At 47.1% G+C, this 12,472-nt stretch overlaps 1 protein-coding gene across 1 annotated transcript; it reads right to left on the bottom strand.

The window, feature by feature from the left end:
- Positions 1 to 125: 125 nt before the first annotated feature.
- Positions 126 to 6,013, bottom strand: tubgcp4 (tubulin gamma complex component 4). The gene is made up of 18 exons (XM_084476139.1): positions 5,865 to 6,013; positions 5,629 to 5,757; positions 5,147 to 5,269; positions 4,928 to 4,981; positions 4,781 to 4,837; positions 4,551 to 4,630; positions 4,076 to 4,277; positions 3,466 to 3,631; positions 3,240 to 3,364; positions 2,857 to 2,907; positions 2,673 to 2,778; positions 2,408 to 2,515; positions 1,760 to 1,904; positions 1,464 to 1,641; positions 1,069 to 1,203; positions 730 to 846; positions 485 to 624; positions 126 to 229 (listed from the first exon to the last, which is right to left on the bottom strand). Exons 1-18 carry the CDS (start codon positions 5,940 to 5,942, stop codon positions 223 to 225), a joined length of 2,001 nt encoding a protein of 666 aa, XP_084332265.1. The 5' UTR covers positions 5,943 to 6,013; the 3' UTR covers positions 126 to 222.
- Positions 6,014 to 12,472: the final 6,459 nt, after the last annotated feature.

Here is a 12,472-nt window from a genome sequence, read left to right as displayed (position 1 = left end):
GCTTGCATGCCTCTGTTGTATATAATTTTAATCTGTCGGTTTTTATGGAATAAAAAAAAACGTGACAGTTTCATCTTATTGTTTGTTTATTTAAAAAAAAAAAAAAAAAGGGACATCCGTTGTTTGGGTGTTTTAAATACAGTTTGTACAGAGGGGTTAAACAGCTATAGATAAGTGCCAATATTTACAATGTGAAGAATGCAGGGGGATTGTCATCTTCACTCAAAAGCTGCAATGAAAAATAAGGTTCAGTGAATAAGATGACAATTAATTCAATGGAAATCTATTGATGTTAATGAAAGATCAACAGTTGCTAATCAGATTAGTCAAAGATCTGACTTTTAAATACAACTTTAGATTTGTTTTGTTAACCTTAATATCAGGTTAGCAATCTAGAGTCAATTCTGAGAAGTCCCAATGGTAAGGCCTTGAAATCCAAACCCGTTGTGGGCCATTTGGTGCCCTTCTGACCGCAGACACTTACCTGCCCAGGGTCCCCCCTGACTGGGTGTAGTACTTGTTGTAGTCCAGCCTCAGCAGCAGCTGGGCCAGGTCCGAGTTGATCTGGTGGTTGCGTACGCTGGACAGGATCTTGAACAGCAGGAAGGATTGCCTGCTGAAACCCTGCACATTTACACACACACACACACACACACATATTAAACCAGATTCTCTCAGTGAATGAGGATTCACAGATAGGCTGCAGGGCTCCCTAACCCAGACCCCCACCTTGACCAGGATGTCGAGCTGAGCCGTGCCCCTCTCGTCCAGGGGCGCCACGTTCTGACTGATCAGGGAGCAGAAGTTCAGACACAGCTCCAGGATCTCGTTCAGACAGTGGAACACCTGCAGGATTTAAAGAGACACAAACCACTAATGACGACCACAGTTCTGACCATACTGAATATGCCACACACACACACACACACACACACACACACACACACACACACACACACACACACACACACACACACACACACACACACACACACACACACACACACACACACACACACACACACACACACACACACACACACACACACACACACACACGATGCTCACAGGCTTCAGCAGGATGAAGGACTGGGCCAGCAGGTTGCTGAGGAAGTGGTCGTGGGCCAGTCGGATGCTCTCAAAGTCTCTGGTGGAGTTGATCTGCTGGAGCAGCTGTGAGAACTGAGACTCCAGCACGTCCACCTGGAAACAGTAACGCACAAAAGACAATGCTAATCCAATTTCTAGTGGAACATACTCCTCTTATTAAAGGGGTGATATCAAGCCACCAGGTGTAAGTGTGATTAGGCAGATTATCAAATGGCTTGTAATGGCTAATCACACTCACACCTGGTGGCATGATATCACCCCTTTAAGGTCATGGGTCATCACCAACCATATGAATGTAACGTGCATGTGCAGACACGCCCACACTCTCCCCTCCCACGCAGCCCCCCCCTCACCTGTAGGTAGTACTGCAGGTTGTCCACCAGGAAGGCCATGTGGTTACGCAGCCGCGACTTGACAGCGTCCGTCTGGACGGACTTCAGGTGCTTCCTCTGCATCTGCAGGGCCCAGCAGTGCTGCAGCTGGGACTGCACCCTCCGCACGCTCAGCAGGTAGCGGAAGATAACGTTGTACCTGGGACCACGGTGTGAACACAATGTTAACCAACCAGCCCCCCCGCTGTCGTTTCGAGGGAAGCCGTTTCAGGCTTCACCATACCGGCCATACCGTGGTAGTGTGCGGTTGTACTGACTTCTCGAGGACAGCCGGAGTGAAGAGGATGTGGAGAGGCCACTGGACCTTGTAGGCCAGGCCTAGGGCCGCCCAGCCGGTGGGGGGCACCTCGCGGGGGGAGGAGTCCTGTGGAGGGGTGGCTCCCTCTCTGGTGCCTGTGGGGTCTGGAGAACAAGCATGGAGCAAAGGCAGAACGTTAGACCAATGACTGCCCACTAGAGGGCGCCAACCTCTATGATGCTGCCCTCTGGAGGTTTGCTTTGTGCGTTACCACCAGCCCTCTCTAATGAGAGCAGAGGATTGATCCCTTTCTTGTCATTTCACGAAAACTATCCTCGGATAATCCTCCTCATCCTCATCCTCATCCTCATCTACTTATCCGGGGTCGGGTCGCGGGGGCAGCAGCTCAAGCAGGGGACCCCAGACTTCCCTTTCCCGGGCCACATTGACCAGCTCTGACGGGGGAATCCCGAGGCGTTCCCAGACCAGTGTTGAGATATAATCTCTCCACCTAGTCCTGGGTCTTCCCCGGGGTCTCCTCCCCACTGGTCGTGCCTGGAACACCTCCCAAGGGAGGCATCCAGTGGGCATCCTTACCAGATGCCTATTATCCTTGGATAATGTCCATCTGAAATGAATGCCCTTAAAAAATAAGTCACCAACACACCTTTGCCCTCTTTGCCTTGGTAATCTATCGTGAGGTGTAAGAGGGGTAGGAGGTTGTCATCGTCCAGTAGAACCTTATGCGCCGCCTGCTGAAAGGCCACGTTTACATCTGAGGAGAAGAAACACAGTTAGACAGAGAGACAGCACATGAACCCCAAGGGAATATCAAAGTGTTGTTCAAAACCTTGACTTTAAGTTAAATGTAAGATAAAAAGATGTTATGTAAATATATGATGTACCATGGTACATCATATATATCAACGCACCGTGTTCAGTGACAGCGGTGGGAGGGGTCTTCAGCATGTGCTGGGCGTGGTCGATAAACACTTGGTACAGCTCCCCGCGGCCCAGTAGGTAGAAGTCCTTGATTATCTGCACGCAAATCAATGAAGTTTCAATCTAAACGGTAACCATTACAGTAGAACAGCAGCAGATGGGACTGGCACCAACCTTGAGCTGTCCCAGTAGGTCAGACTCTTCCACCATTAACGTCCAGAGATGCTGTGAATCAACACACATTGATTAGAGCTAGGCAACACTGACAGAATCAATTATCACAATAGGTTTCAGCCAAAAGCTGACCAACGTTATAACAACAATGTTACTTTTATTTGATTCACCTTTTTTTTATTTGATTTACTTTTATTTACCTTTATTTTATTTACCTTTATTCGAGGAAGAATAATGCTGATATGGTGACGATGACCAAAAATGACCATGGGACAACATGGTATATAGACTAAAACAGACATCTATGTTATGGCGACAGATTGGTCGACTTGAACAGTAATGGTCTTCTGTAGGCAGAATCCCATTTTGAAAATAAATCCCACCTCAGCCACCGTGCTCCGGATTCCGTCGATGAGATTCTCAAAGTCAACGAGGCTGAAGAGAGGCTGCTGTTTGAGTCGGTGCAGCTCCGCGGCAAACAGGTCCTCCTGGTGCTTCAGTATGGAGCCTAGAGTAGCAAAAATGCAGGGAAAATGCACTGAAAATGTAACAGAGCGATGGAAGAGCATTAGTTTTTTTTTTTTTGCTCATAACAACCCGAAGAGCTACCTGCTCTGGACGGACTGTGGTTGTGGTTTTCAAACATCTGCACCGACTCGCCCACAAACAGGATCTTCTCGGCCACTCGGATGGGGATGTAGGAGGGCAGCATCTCCACTCGCAGGGAGAACTGCTGCAGTGACGGAGCCAGCATGTTCTCCTCCTCGATCAGCCTCTGCATGGGAGGACGGCCGAGCTCTGTATTAAAAGGAGTCTGAGAAGACCTCTTGAATCTGACGGGCAGTGAGGCAAGGCATGCACATGACTGACAGGAGGTCAAATATGACCACACAAAGTGATGCTTCTCTTTACAAGTCAGGCCGTTTTAACTGTTATCAGACTGATTAGTCTGACGATGGTCTTGGGCCGAAACGTTTTAGGGTGCAGGAGTTTTTACCGTTCATCAGGACATGAACACACCATGGTATACATTTAGAATGTATGACCCCACATCATTGAGCAAGACACCTATCCCCTACCTGCTCATTATTGGTACGCATTCAAAAACAACAGTCACTGTACGTCACTCTGGATGACCACATTTGCTACATGAGTAACAAGTCAACATCATGTTGTGATGTCGTTCAGCCATTGTAATACTCCGGTCGATTGTCCTCACCAGGTCCTGCAGTTCTCGGAGCTGCTTGCCGCTCAACCCCCCTATCCCCAGGTCCTCCTCCTCCTCCTCCTGATTGGCCGCCGCCCCGCCCGCGCTGGGCCCCTGCTTGATGTAGAACTCCTCGCTCTGGTCCAGCAGCAGCCCGTGCAGCATCCAGGCCGCCAGCTGCTTGTACATCACCCCGTGGCAGACGGCCAGGATCCTGCCGGCGCACACGCAATGGAGCATTATAGAACACATTAATACAATTATTATAATACTACTACTACTAATAATAATAATAATAATAAACAATAGCAGAGGAAGAAGAGTATGAGAAAGAAGCATCACTCTTAAGTTGGAGAGTTAGCTGCACTGCGTTACAGCACCCCCTCCCCACACACACACACACACACACACACACACACACACACACACACACACACACACACACACACACACACACACACACACACACACACACAAAATTACTTACTTCTCCAATGCCATACGGACAGGAGGAAGGCCCCCACAGCTGTGCTTGTACACCGTCTCCAAAATCTGGCAGCCATGAATCTGCAATTAAACAAAAGCAGACATCAAGCCAAACTTTTTTTTTTTTGTGCCATTCTCCTCCACTCGGTTATGATGGCCAACAACCTTGTGAGTTGTGAATCTTAAAAGAGGTGAAGAGACCCTTTTGGACCTACAATAGTTATTCTTTACCTTCTGTGTTTTGATTGTCTCGACCACCACCATCACAGAGGGAAACAGCAGCTGGAACTAAAACAATAGAGTTGAACGAGGTGAGTCGAACACGGTCTCGTGAATAGGGATTTCGGGAATATATATGAATCACAACCCAACTGTTACCTGATCCAGCATATAATTCACATGGGATATCGTAAGATGTGGGTCTCCGAGAAACTAAGAGATAGAGCACAGCGCCCATTATGCGTTATTATTAGCACAACAATTTACATACATCAAAATATAGAAGTACATTAATTATAGAAGTTCTGTTAATCATAATTTGGTTGATGCATGCAACAGAATGCTTGGTTAATATACCACTATTAGGGACTTGTATACCTCCTGTTCCAGGTCCAGCAGGGCCTGTCTGTAGGGCTGCAACATGGTATCCAGTCCAGTGCAGAACGCCCGCAGGTAAATCCCATTGAGCCCAGCCTGGCTGGGCGGGTTGCTGTGATGCTCCTAGGAAGGCAGCATCCATAGCATTTGTTTCAACGGTTTACAGAAACGACATTATTGTACCATAGTTCAAGAGTATCTGCAATGTTATTCAGAGTAATCCCACAATAATTTCCTTTTAAAGTAGAAGCCATTCCCACCTAGCCTGGCTAACGCCAGACCAAAACTCAAGAAGATTTGCCTAGCAGAGCGAAATTAATTCGCTCGCAAGGCAGCAGGGGTATACCCAGGCTAATTCCCACCACCAACAGCGCAGTAATTCAGAAAATATAGCTACTGAGTGGACACAAAAACGATGAGGAAATCAAGAGGAAGACCAGGAGAAGACCACACTGAACATAATATGTCTAGCATGGTTTCACCTGTTGGTGCACATGTCCAGTGTGCTGCTCTATGAACTCAGTGAAGCGGATGTAGTCAGATCCCAGCTTGCAGAGGCGATTCAGGACACTGGCCTCGCTGGGGTGAAGGAAGGGGATGTCCTGGGACACCTGCATTCAGAGCAAAGGATCCCTTCGTTTAAAAGTGTGCACACTATAAAGGATAAACACTAAGGTCCATGCACGTAACAAGCAGCTACATGCTAAAATGCCTTCACCTGCAAGCCCGTCCTTTTGTTCCAGCTGAATATGGACCCGGGATATCCACTCAACGCTAACAGGAGTTCATGGATCATTTTGATTAGCGTTACGTCAACACATTCAGAAAGTAACGCAGCGTTTCCCGAGCGCTCGCTAACCCATCAAAAGTATCTGGTCGCGCTTTACTGACGTCACCGAGGACCCCGCTACAACCCAGTGATATATATATATATATATAGGTTTATGAATGATTTCAAATTGTTTTTTTTCTCCTCACTGAAGTCTAGTAGAATTGCAATAAAAATGTGTAAAGATATATCCAGGAAATTGTCCTTCTGATGAATGCTGCTCCAGAATGATTTTTTTTTCTTTTTTCTTCCGACTTGTGATTTTTAATTTATACCCCTTGTTTGTTAGTTTTTTTGTATTTTGTTTATCGATAATAATAATAATAATAAAACGTATGCGTCGATACCGCCGCCATCTTGCCGCGGGGTAACCATGGTAACATGATGGTAACCACCCACCTGAATGAATGAACGTCCGATGGAGCAGAGGTCCTCTCCCAGTCTAAATCACTCTAAATCGCCTTCTTTTTAAGCAATCTTCAAGCGGGTTGGTTTCTGACGTAGCCTACGTCAGACGTGTGTTCGTGGTAATGATAGTAAAAAGAAGACAAAAAAAAGTAAAACTCAATATTCATATTCCGTACTACACAGGTGAGCAGAAGTCATTGAGTATCATAATCATAACAGACACATGTAAAAAAAAGTAAAACCCAATATTCATACTCCATACTAGTCTACAACAGGACCAAGAGTTACCCCAAGCCTGGCCTGACAAACAACAATTTAAGATAAGATAAGATATAGTTTATTCATCCCAGCAGGGAAATGTAAGCGTTCCAGCAACACATATATACATACATATATCCCGCCCATACAAAAAACATGAGCCCACAGCACATAGCCAGGATAGAAAATGGTCCATGTGCATAAGTAGCTGGTACTCATAGATAACAGTACAAAATAGTGCATAGTATGATGGATAAATAAAGAAATAGTCAAGTATGCAAATAACGCAATCAATTTACACAGTGATATATTATTTTTGGTGCTGGGACCATGTTTGATTTGGGTTTTTTCTCGTTTGAAACCTTCAAAGTCAGCTTTATATAGTAAATAAAATGTGATGAAGAGTCAAGTCAAATTTATTAACCCACTCGGGGACCTTTTATTGTAGCCAGATAAAAACACATTAAATCCATTGCCTTTGGAGGGGGGGGGTCCACAGTGGGCTCAAGGCCTTTGGTGTAGTCCACAGTGGGCTCAAGGCCTTTGGGGTAGTCCAAGATGGGCTCAAGGCCTTTGGGGTAGTCCACAGTGGGCTCAAGGCCTTTGGAGTAGTCCACAGTGGGCTCAAGGCCTTTGGGGTAGTCCAAGATGGGCTCAAGGCCTTTGGGGTAGTCCAAGATGGGCTCAAGGCCTTTGGGGTAGTCCAAGATGGGCTCAAGGCCTTTGCGGAAGTCCACAGTGGGCTCAAGGCCCTTGGGGTAGTCCACAGATGGCTCAAGGCCTTTGGGGTAGTCCAAGATGGGCTCAAGGCCTTTGGGGTAGTCCACAGTGGGCTCAAGGCCTTTGGGGTAGTCCAAGATGGGCTCAAGGCCTTTGGGGTAGTCCACAGTGGGCTCAAGGCCTTTGGGGTAGTCCACAGTGGGCTCAAGGCCTTTGGGGTAGTCCACAGTGGGCTCAAGGCCTTTGGGGTAGTCCACAGTGGGCTCAAGGCCTTTGGGGTAGTCCACAGTGGGCTCAAGGCCTTTGGGGTAGTCCACAGTGGGCTCAAGGCCTTTGGGGTGGGGTCAGGGCAGCAACTGTTTTTGTGGTCCACACTGGACTCAGGCCAGCAGCTGCTGTTGGGCTGGTCCATGTGTGAATCCATTAATCCAGGTCCCCATGGGCAAAGCAGCAACAGCAGCAGAAGGACTTCAATACCGTCTTAAAGAACTTCTTAACTCTGCCCTGCTTCTTTGCCTTCTTCTTTGGGGTGACATCTGAAAATGACACCAAAACAGGAAATTTAATGTTTTAGTTTAAAATACAAACATGAGTAGATTAAGGCGTTAGACTTCTGACAAACCTATTGGGATGTCTGCTACGGCTGGCTTGACCTCTCCAGTCTCCGTGGCAACGCCATAGGAAGTGGTAGGTATGGATGCAGTGCTGTCAAATCAAAAATCAAGAGAAAAGATTTTTAATATATCGTAATTCCATCAACAAATCCTGATAAAAAGACAATTAAGCAGTGCATGAGCCCAGGAGGACCAAATAAATGTTGAAGGCATAATATTAGGAAGTCAACAGCGGATCTAGGAAGCATTGGAGAGTAAATGGCACACCTACCCTCGGCCGCTGTCTGTGGTGTTTACCATGGCCTCCCTCTGTTCCTCTGACACGGAAGGTGTGTGGCTGACAGGTAGACTGAAGGGCTGGACCATAATGGGCTCAGGGAAGCAGCATTTAGGCTGGTCCACACTGGGCTCAGGGCTGCTCCTGTAAGGCTGGACCATAATGGGTTCAGGACAGCTTTGAGGCAGGTCCCAACTGGGCTCAGGATAGCCGCTGTGAGGCTGGTCCAAACTGGGCCCAGGAAAGCTGCTGTGAGGCTGGGCCATAATGAGCTCAAGGAAGCAGCACTGGTCCACACTGGGGTCACGGCTGCTGCTGCAGGGCTGGACCATAGTGGGCTCAGGGAAGCTGCTGTCGGTCTGGATGTCTCTCCACATGCTGATGAAGGGATGCTCCAGCAGTGCGCATGGTGTGATGCGCTGGTCACAATCCAGATGGAGCATCCTCTCCAACAGGTCAGTGAAGTTGGGCTGGATAGGTGGGCCGGGCCGAGCCTTCCGGTTAAAAGTGAAGTGATTTAGAAGAGGGGACACAACATGGCCAATGCATTAAAGTCTACAACGTGAATGGATCAACACCTACCTTGACAACATCCTCCAGGGAGATGAAGAACTGTATGGGCTGGCGCCGCTTGAGCCCTGTGCGCCTCACAGTCTTCTCATACTCACGTTGTGTCTGGAAAATAGCCTCTGTTTTGGTTAAGTTCTATTGACCCATGGATACTGTAAGGCAGGTTGACAGACAGACATGTATAGTGATACCTTGAGTCTCCAGTCCCCCACAGATCCTTCTGTGGTGAAACACAAAGTGGTTTTGATGCCTTGGTCCAGCATATCATCAGGAGGCTGACCTTGTAGCTGTATGATGTATGCCCACTGAAACACAACACAACACATTCTTCCTGTTAGCAATCAACCACTGGACTATTGTGGGAGAATATTATTATTGTTCAGGGATTCAAAAATCTTTCCAATGATCCCCACCGACTCAGGCTTGTAATTTGACCATTGTCTTAGTGTAAAAGGTTTTTGGTATATTGACTTTGAAATACACTGTTAGACTTGCCATATCATACTCCGTGTGGCCCGGATAAATGGGGCTGCCAATAAACAACTCGGCTGCCAGGCAACCCAGGGACCACATATCAACCATGCTATTGTATGGGAGACCCAGCATCATCTCTGGGGATCTGAAATGAAAGAGAGATAGGAAATTGGAGCAACCATTGTAATCAGTAACCAAAAGGAACCAACCAGGTCAGGATGGCCGTCAGTTACCCACCTGTACCAGAGGGTCCCAAAATCGTAGCCAGGTTCAGCCTCGGCCACAAGGATGGATAAGCCAAAGTCAATTATCTTGACTCGAGTGTCCTGTCCCGTCATCATGATGTTTTCAGGCTTCAGGTGGCCATGAATGATCCCAAGGGTGCCAAGGTGGACCAGGGCTGGGGCCAGCTGAAAATCAACATTTCATGACATTTACCACTCTACCCCGGTACAGCTGCAGTATGCTACCATTATTGCTGCCATAACCCAGGTGAACGAGTGCTGTCGTTAATAGAATACTGAGTTCAGTTTATAAAAAGAACACAGACTTGTTTAACTTTGTTCCTAACAATTAGCGGTGCCTCTTTTCTACCCAGAGGAGCGGCTCGATGCAGTGCGGTTCGGCTCGGCTCGGTTACGCTAAATCTGACTCGCGTTTCCACCGCCGACACTACCCTTATGTGGTAGGGTGGGGCTTAAGCCGGATGGCGATAGCCGCGGCAGCTACGTAAGCATCGTGACATCATAGCAGAGCGAGCACAGTGTAGCCTGCTAATAAATTAAATGAAAAGAAAGAGCGCGAAACATTAAACAAAGAGCAACAATGGAGGATGTCCAAGAAGGACGGCAAACTTTTGTGTGATGTTTTCTTCAATAGACTAAGCTTTTGCCGTTGTCCAGAAATACCTCTCGGGTACTGTGTTTGTTTGTTTGTGGCTTGGTCCCAATGGAGGAGTACCGACAATAGGAGCGGCTCGGCGCGCTTATGCCTCGTTTCCACCGTGTGGTTCCGTGCGGTACCCTTATATTGGCGTTTCCACCACCAAAAGTTAGGCAGGGTCCCAAAATAAGCGCACTGAGCCGCTCCTATTTTTGGTACTCCTCCGTTGGGACCAAACCGTCTGAAACGGTGGGTGGATCTACACACGCTGTCGATGATTGGTCGACAGAATCGTCACTTCCGTGCGACGGGGATAAAAACAAACAAACAAACACAGTACCCGCAAGGTATTTCTGGACAACGGTGAAAGCTTTGTTTATTGAAGAAAATGTTGCGCAAAAGCTTGCCGTCCTTTGTTTAACGTGTCGCGTTCTTCTTTTTCATTGAAAGTGTTGCGCTGCTGAGATGTCACGATGCTTACGTCGCTGCCGCGGCTATCGCCGTCCGGCTTAAACCCCACCCTACCATATAAGGATAGTGCCGGTGTCGTGCCAGAAGTTGATTTTTGCCAGAAACTGATTTCCGGTCCGCTGATTTTTACATTGTAATGGCCCTTTACACATTATTCAAGCACTGGTTGACATCAAATCTTGTCAGTATTACTTTGCTGAGTGATATCAAGCCATTTTGAGGCAGAAACACAACTTTAACAGACAGTGCACGCTCCCGCGGACCGGAAATCAGTTTCTGGCAAAAATCAACTTCTGGCACGACACCGGCGGTGGAAACGCGAGCCAGATTTAGCGAACCGAGCCGAGCCGCACCGCTCGGTGGAAACGTGGCTTTATAGCAGGGGTTTTCAAATTGGGTGAATGTGAGCCTCCTCTTAGAGTAGGTAAGGATTGAGTATTTTATTTCCACAACTTTTTTTAAAGTGCATTCATAAACGAGTCTTTGCAACAGCAAATAATTTCTTCATGCAGGCCTAATTGAGGCTACTTTTAAAATCACTGAACACCAGTAGGCCTATCCACAAGTCAACAAAACGTGTAGTTTTGTAATCAGTAATCGGCGCCAAAGCTACAACCGACGACTGAAATCGGCGCAGTGTGTCTGGGCCTTAGCGCACATTTGAAGGAGATGCACATCGTCTCGAAACAAATCAGCATAATGGACAGCTCTCCGATCAATGAACGACAACGGCATGTTATCAGATCGAACAGATTCACATATTTTCATCACTTTTTTACGATTTCAGCCACATAAAACCTCAGATTTAAACAACAAACAACTCAACTTTTAATTTAATCGTCGATATCAGTGGGAACAATGAGGCCTCGCTTTTGATGCGCAGAGGTATTCAATGCGGGGCTGCACTGCAGAGAGAAATAAACGCAAGTCGTCCGGACGACTCAAGGCTGCAGGCCTCCACCTGCAGCCTTGATCTGTATTTGTTTTTAATCAGGGTCAGTGCGGAGGTAATCGGGATCATATTTCCTACGCTTTTTGCTGGGTCCTGTCTTCTCCCTTAATGCTGACTTCTGTTGACTTGGGACAAGGAAACGATGCATTTTTTAATACTAATACACGCCGATATCAATAGAGCTACATACAGATGTGTATAGATGTGGACCGTTATTTTTTCTTCGCGTGTCGCGCCTCCCCTGTGGCTCTTTGGCGCCCCCAAGGGGAGGCTCACCTATTGAAAACCGCTGCTTTATAGTATAACGCTACGATGTGTGTGGACGGTGAAGCTCCGTCTGAGCAGCGGTTCGTCCGCGTCCGAGTGACGGTTAGGCTCCCCGGACACCTATAGTATTCTGCTAGTTTGTGTGTGCCGAATTTCACGTACAACTTCGTTCATTCTAACATACATAACAGCTACACAATGACCGTATTAAAAGAATTATGAAAAATTATATTTTGCAGAACTACGCAATTCACATGCATACCCTATTTGAGTTAAAAGAAAACGGCGAATTCCACCGAAAGGTGACAAGTTTGCACCCTTATCCACCACAGTACCAAAGAGCAAAGCGTGATGAATAAATCCAAAGTCTTATACGCAATCAGACACACTCAAGAAACACAAAATACAACAATGTGTTTTGTTTCGAGAGCAACAACAGTACAATTGTTTTGAGGTTGAAGTCCAACCTTACCTGTTCCACTATTGGTCTGATCTGCATCAGAGGCAGAATGTGGTCTGCTCTCTGCCAGGCGAAGTCTTGGAGAGAGTGCTCCAGAAGCTCAAACACCAGACAGGTGTGGGGACCGTGTTTGAAGTCCCCCAT

This window comes from Micromesistius poutassou (assembly GCF_964030765.1).
Source record: "Micromesistius poutassou genome assembly, chromosome: 12".
Lineage (NCBI taxonomy): Eukaryota > Metazoa > Chordata > Actinopteri > Gadiformes > Gadidae > Micromesistius > Micromesistius poutassou.
This window is presented reverse-complemented; position numbering and strand designations above follow the sequence as displayed.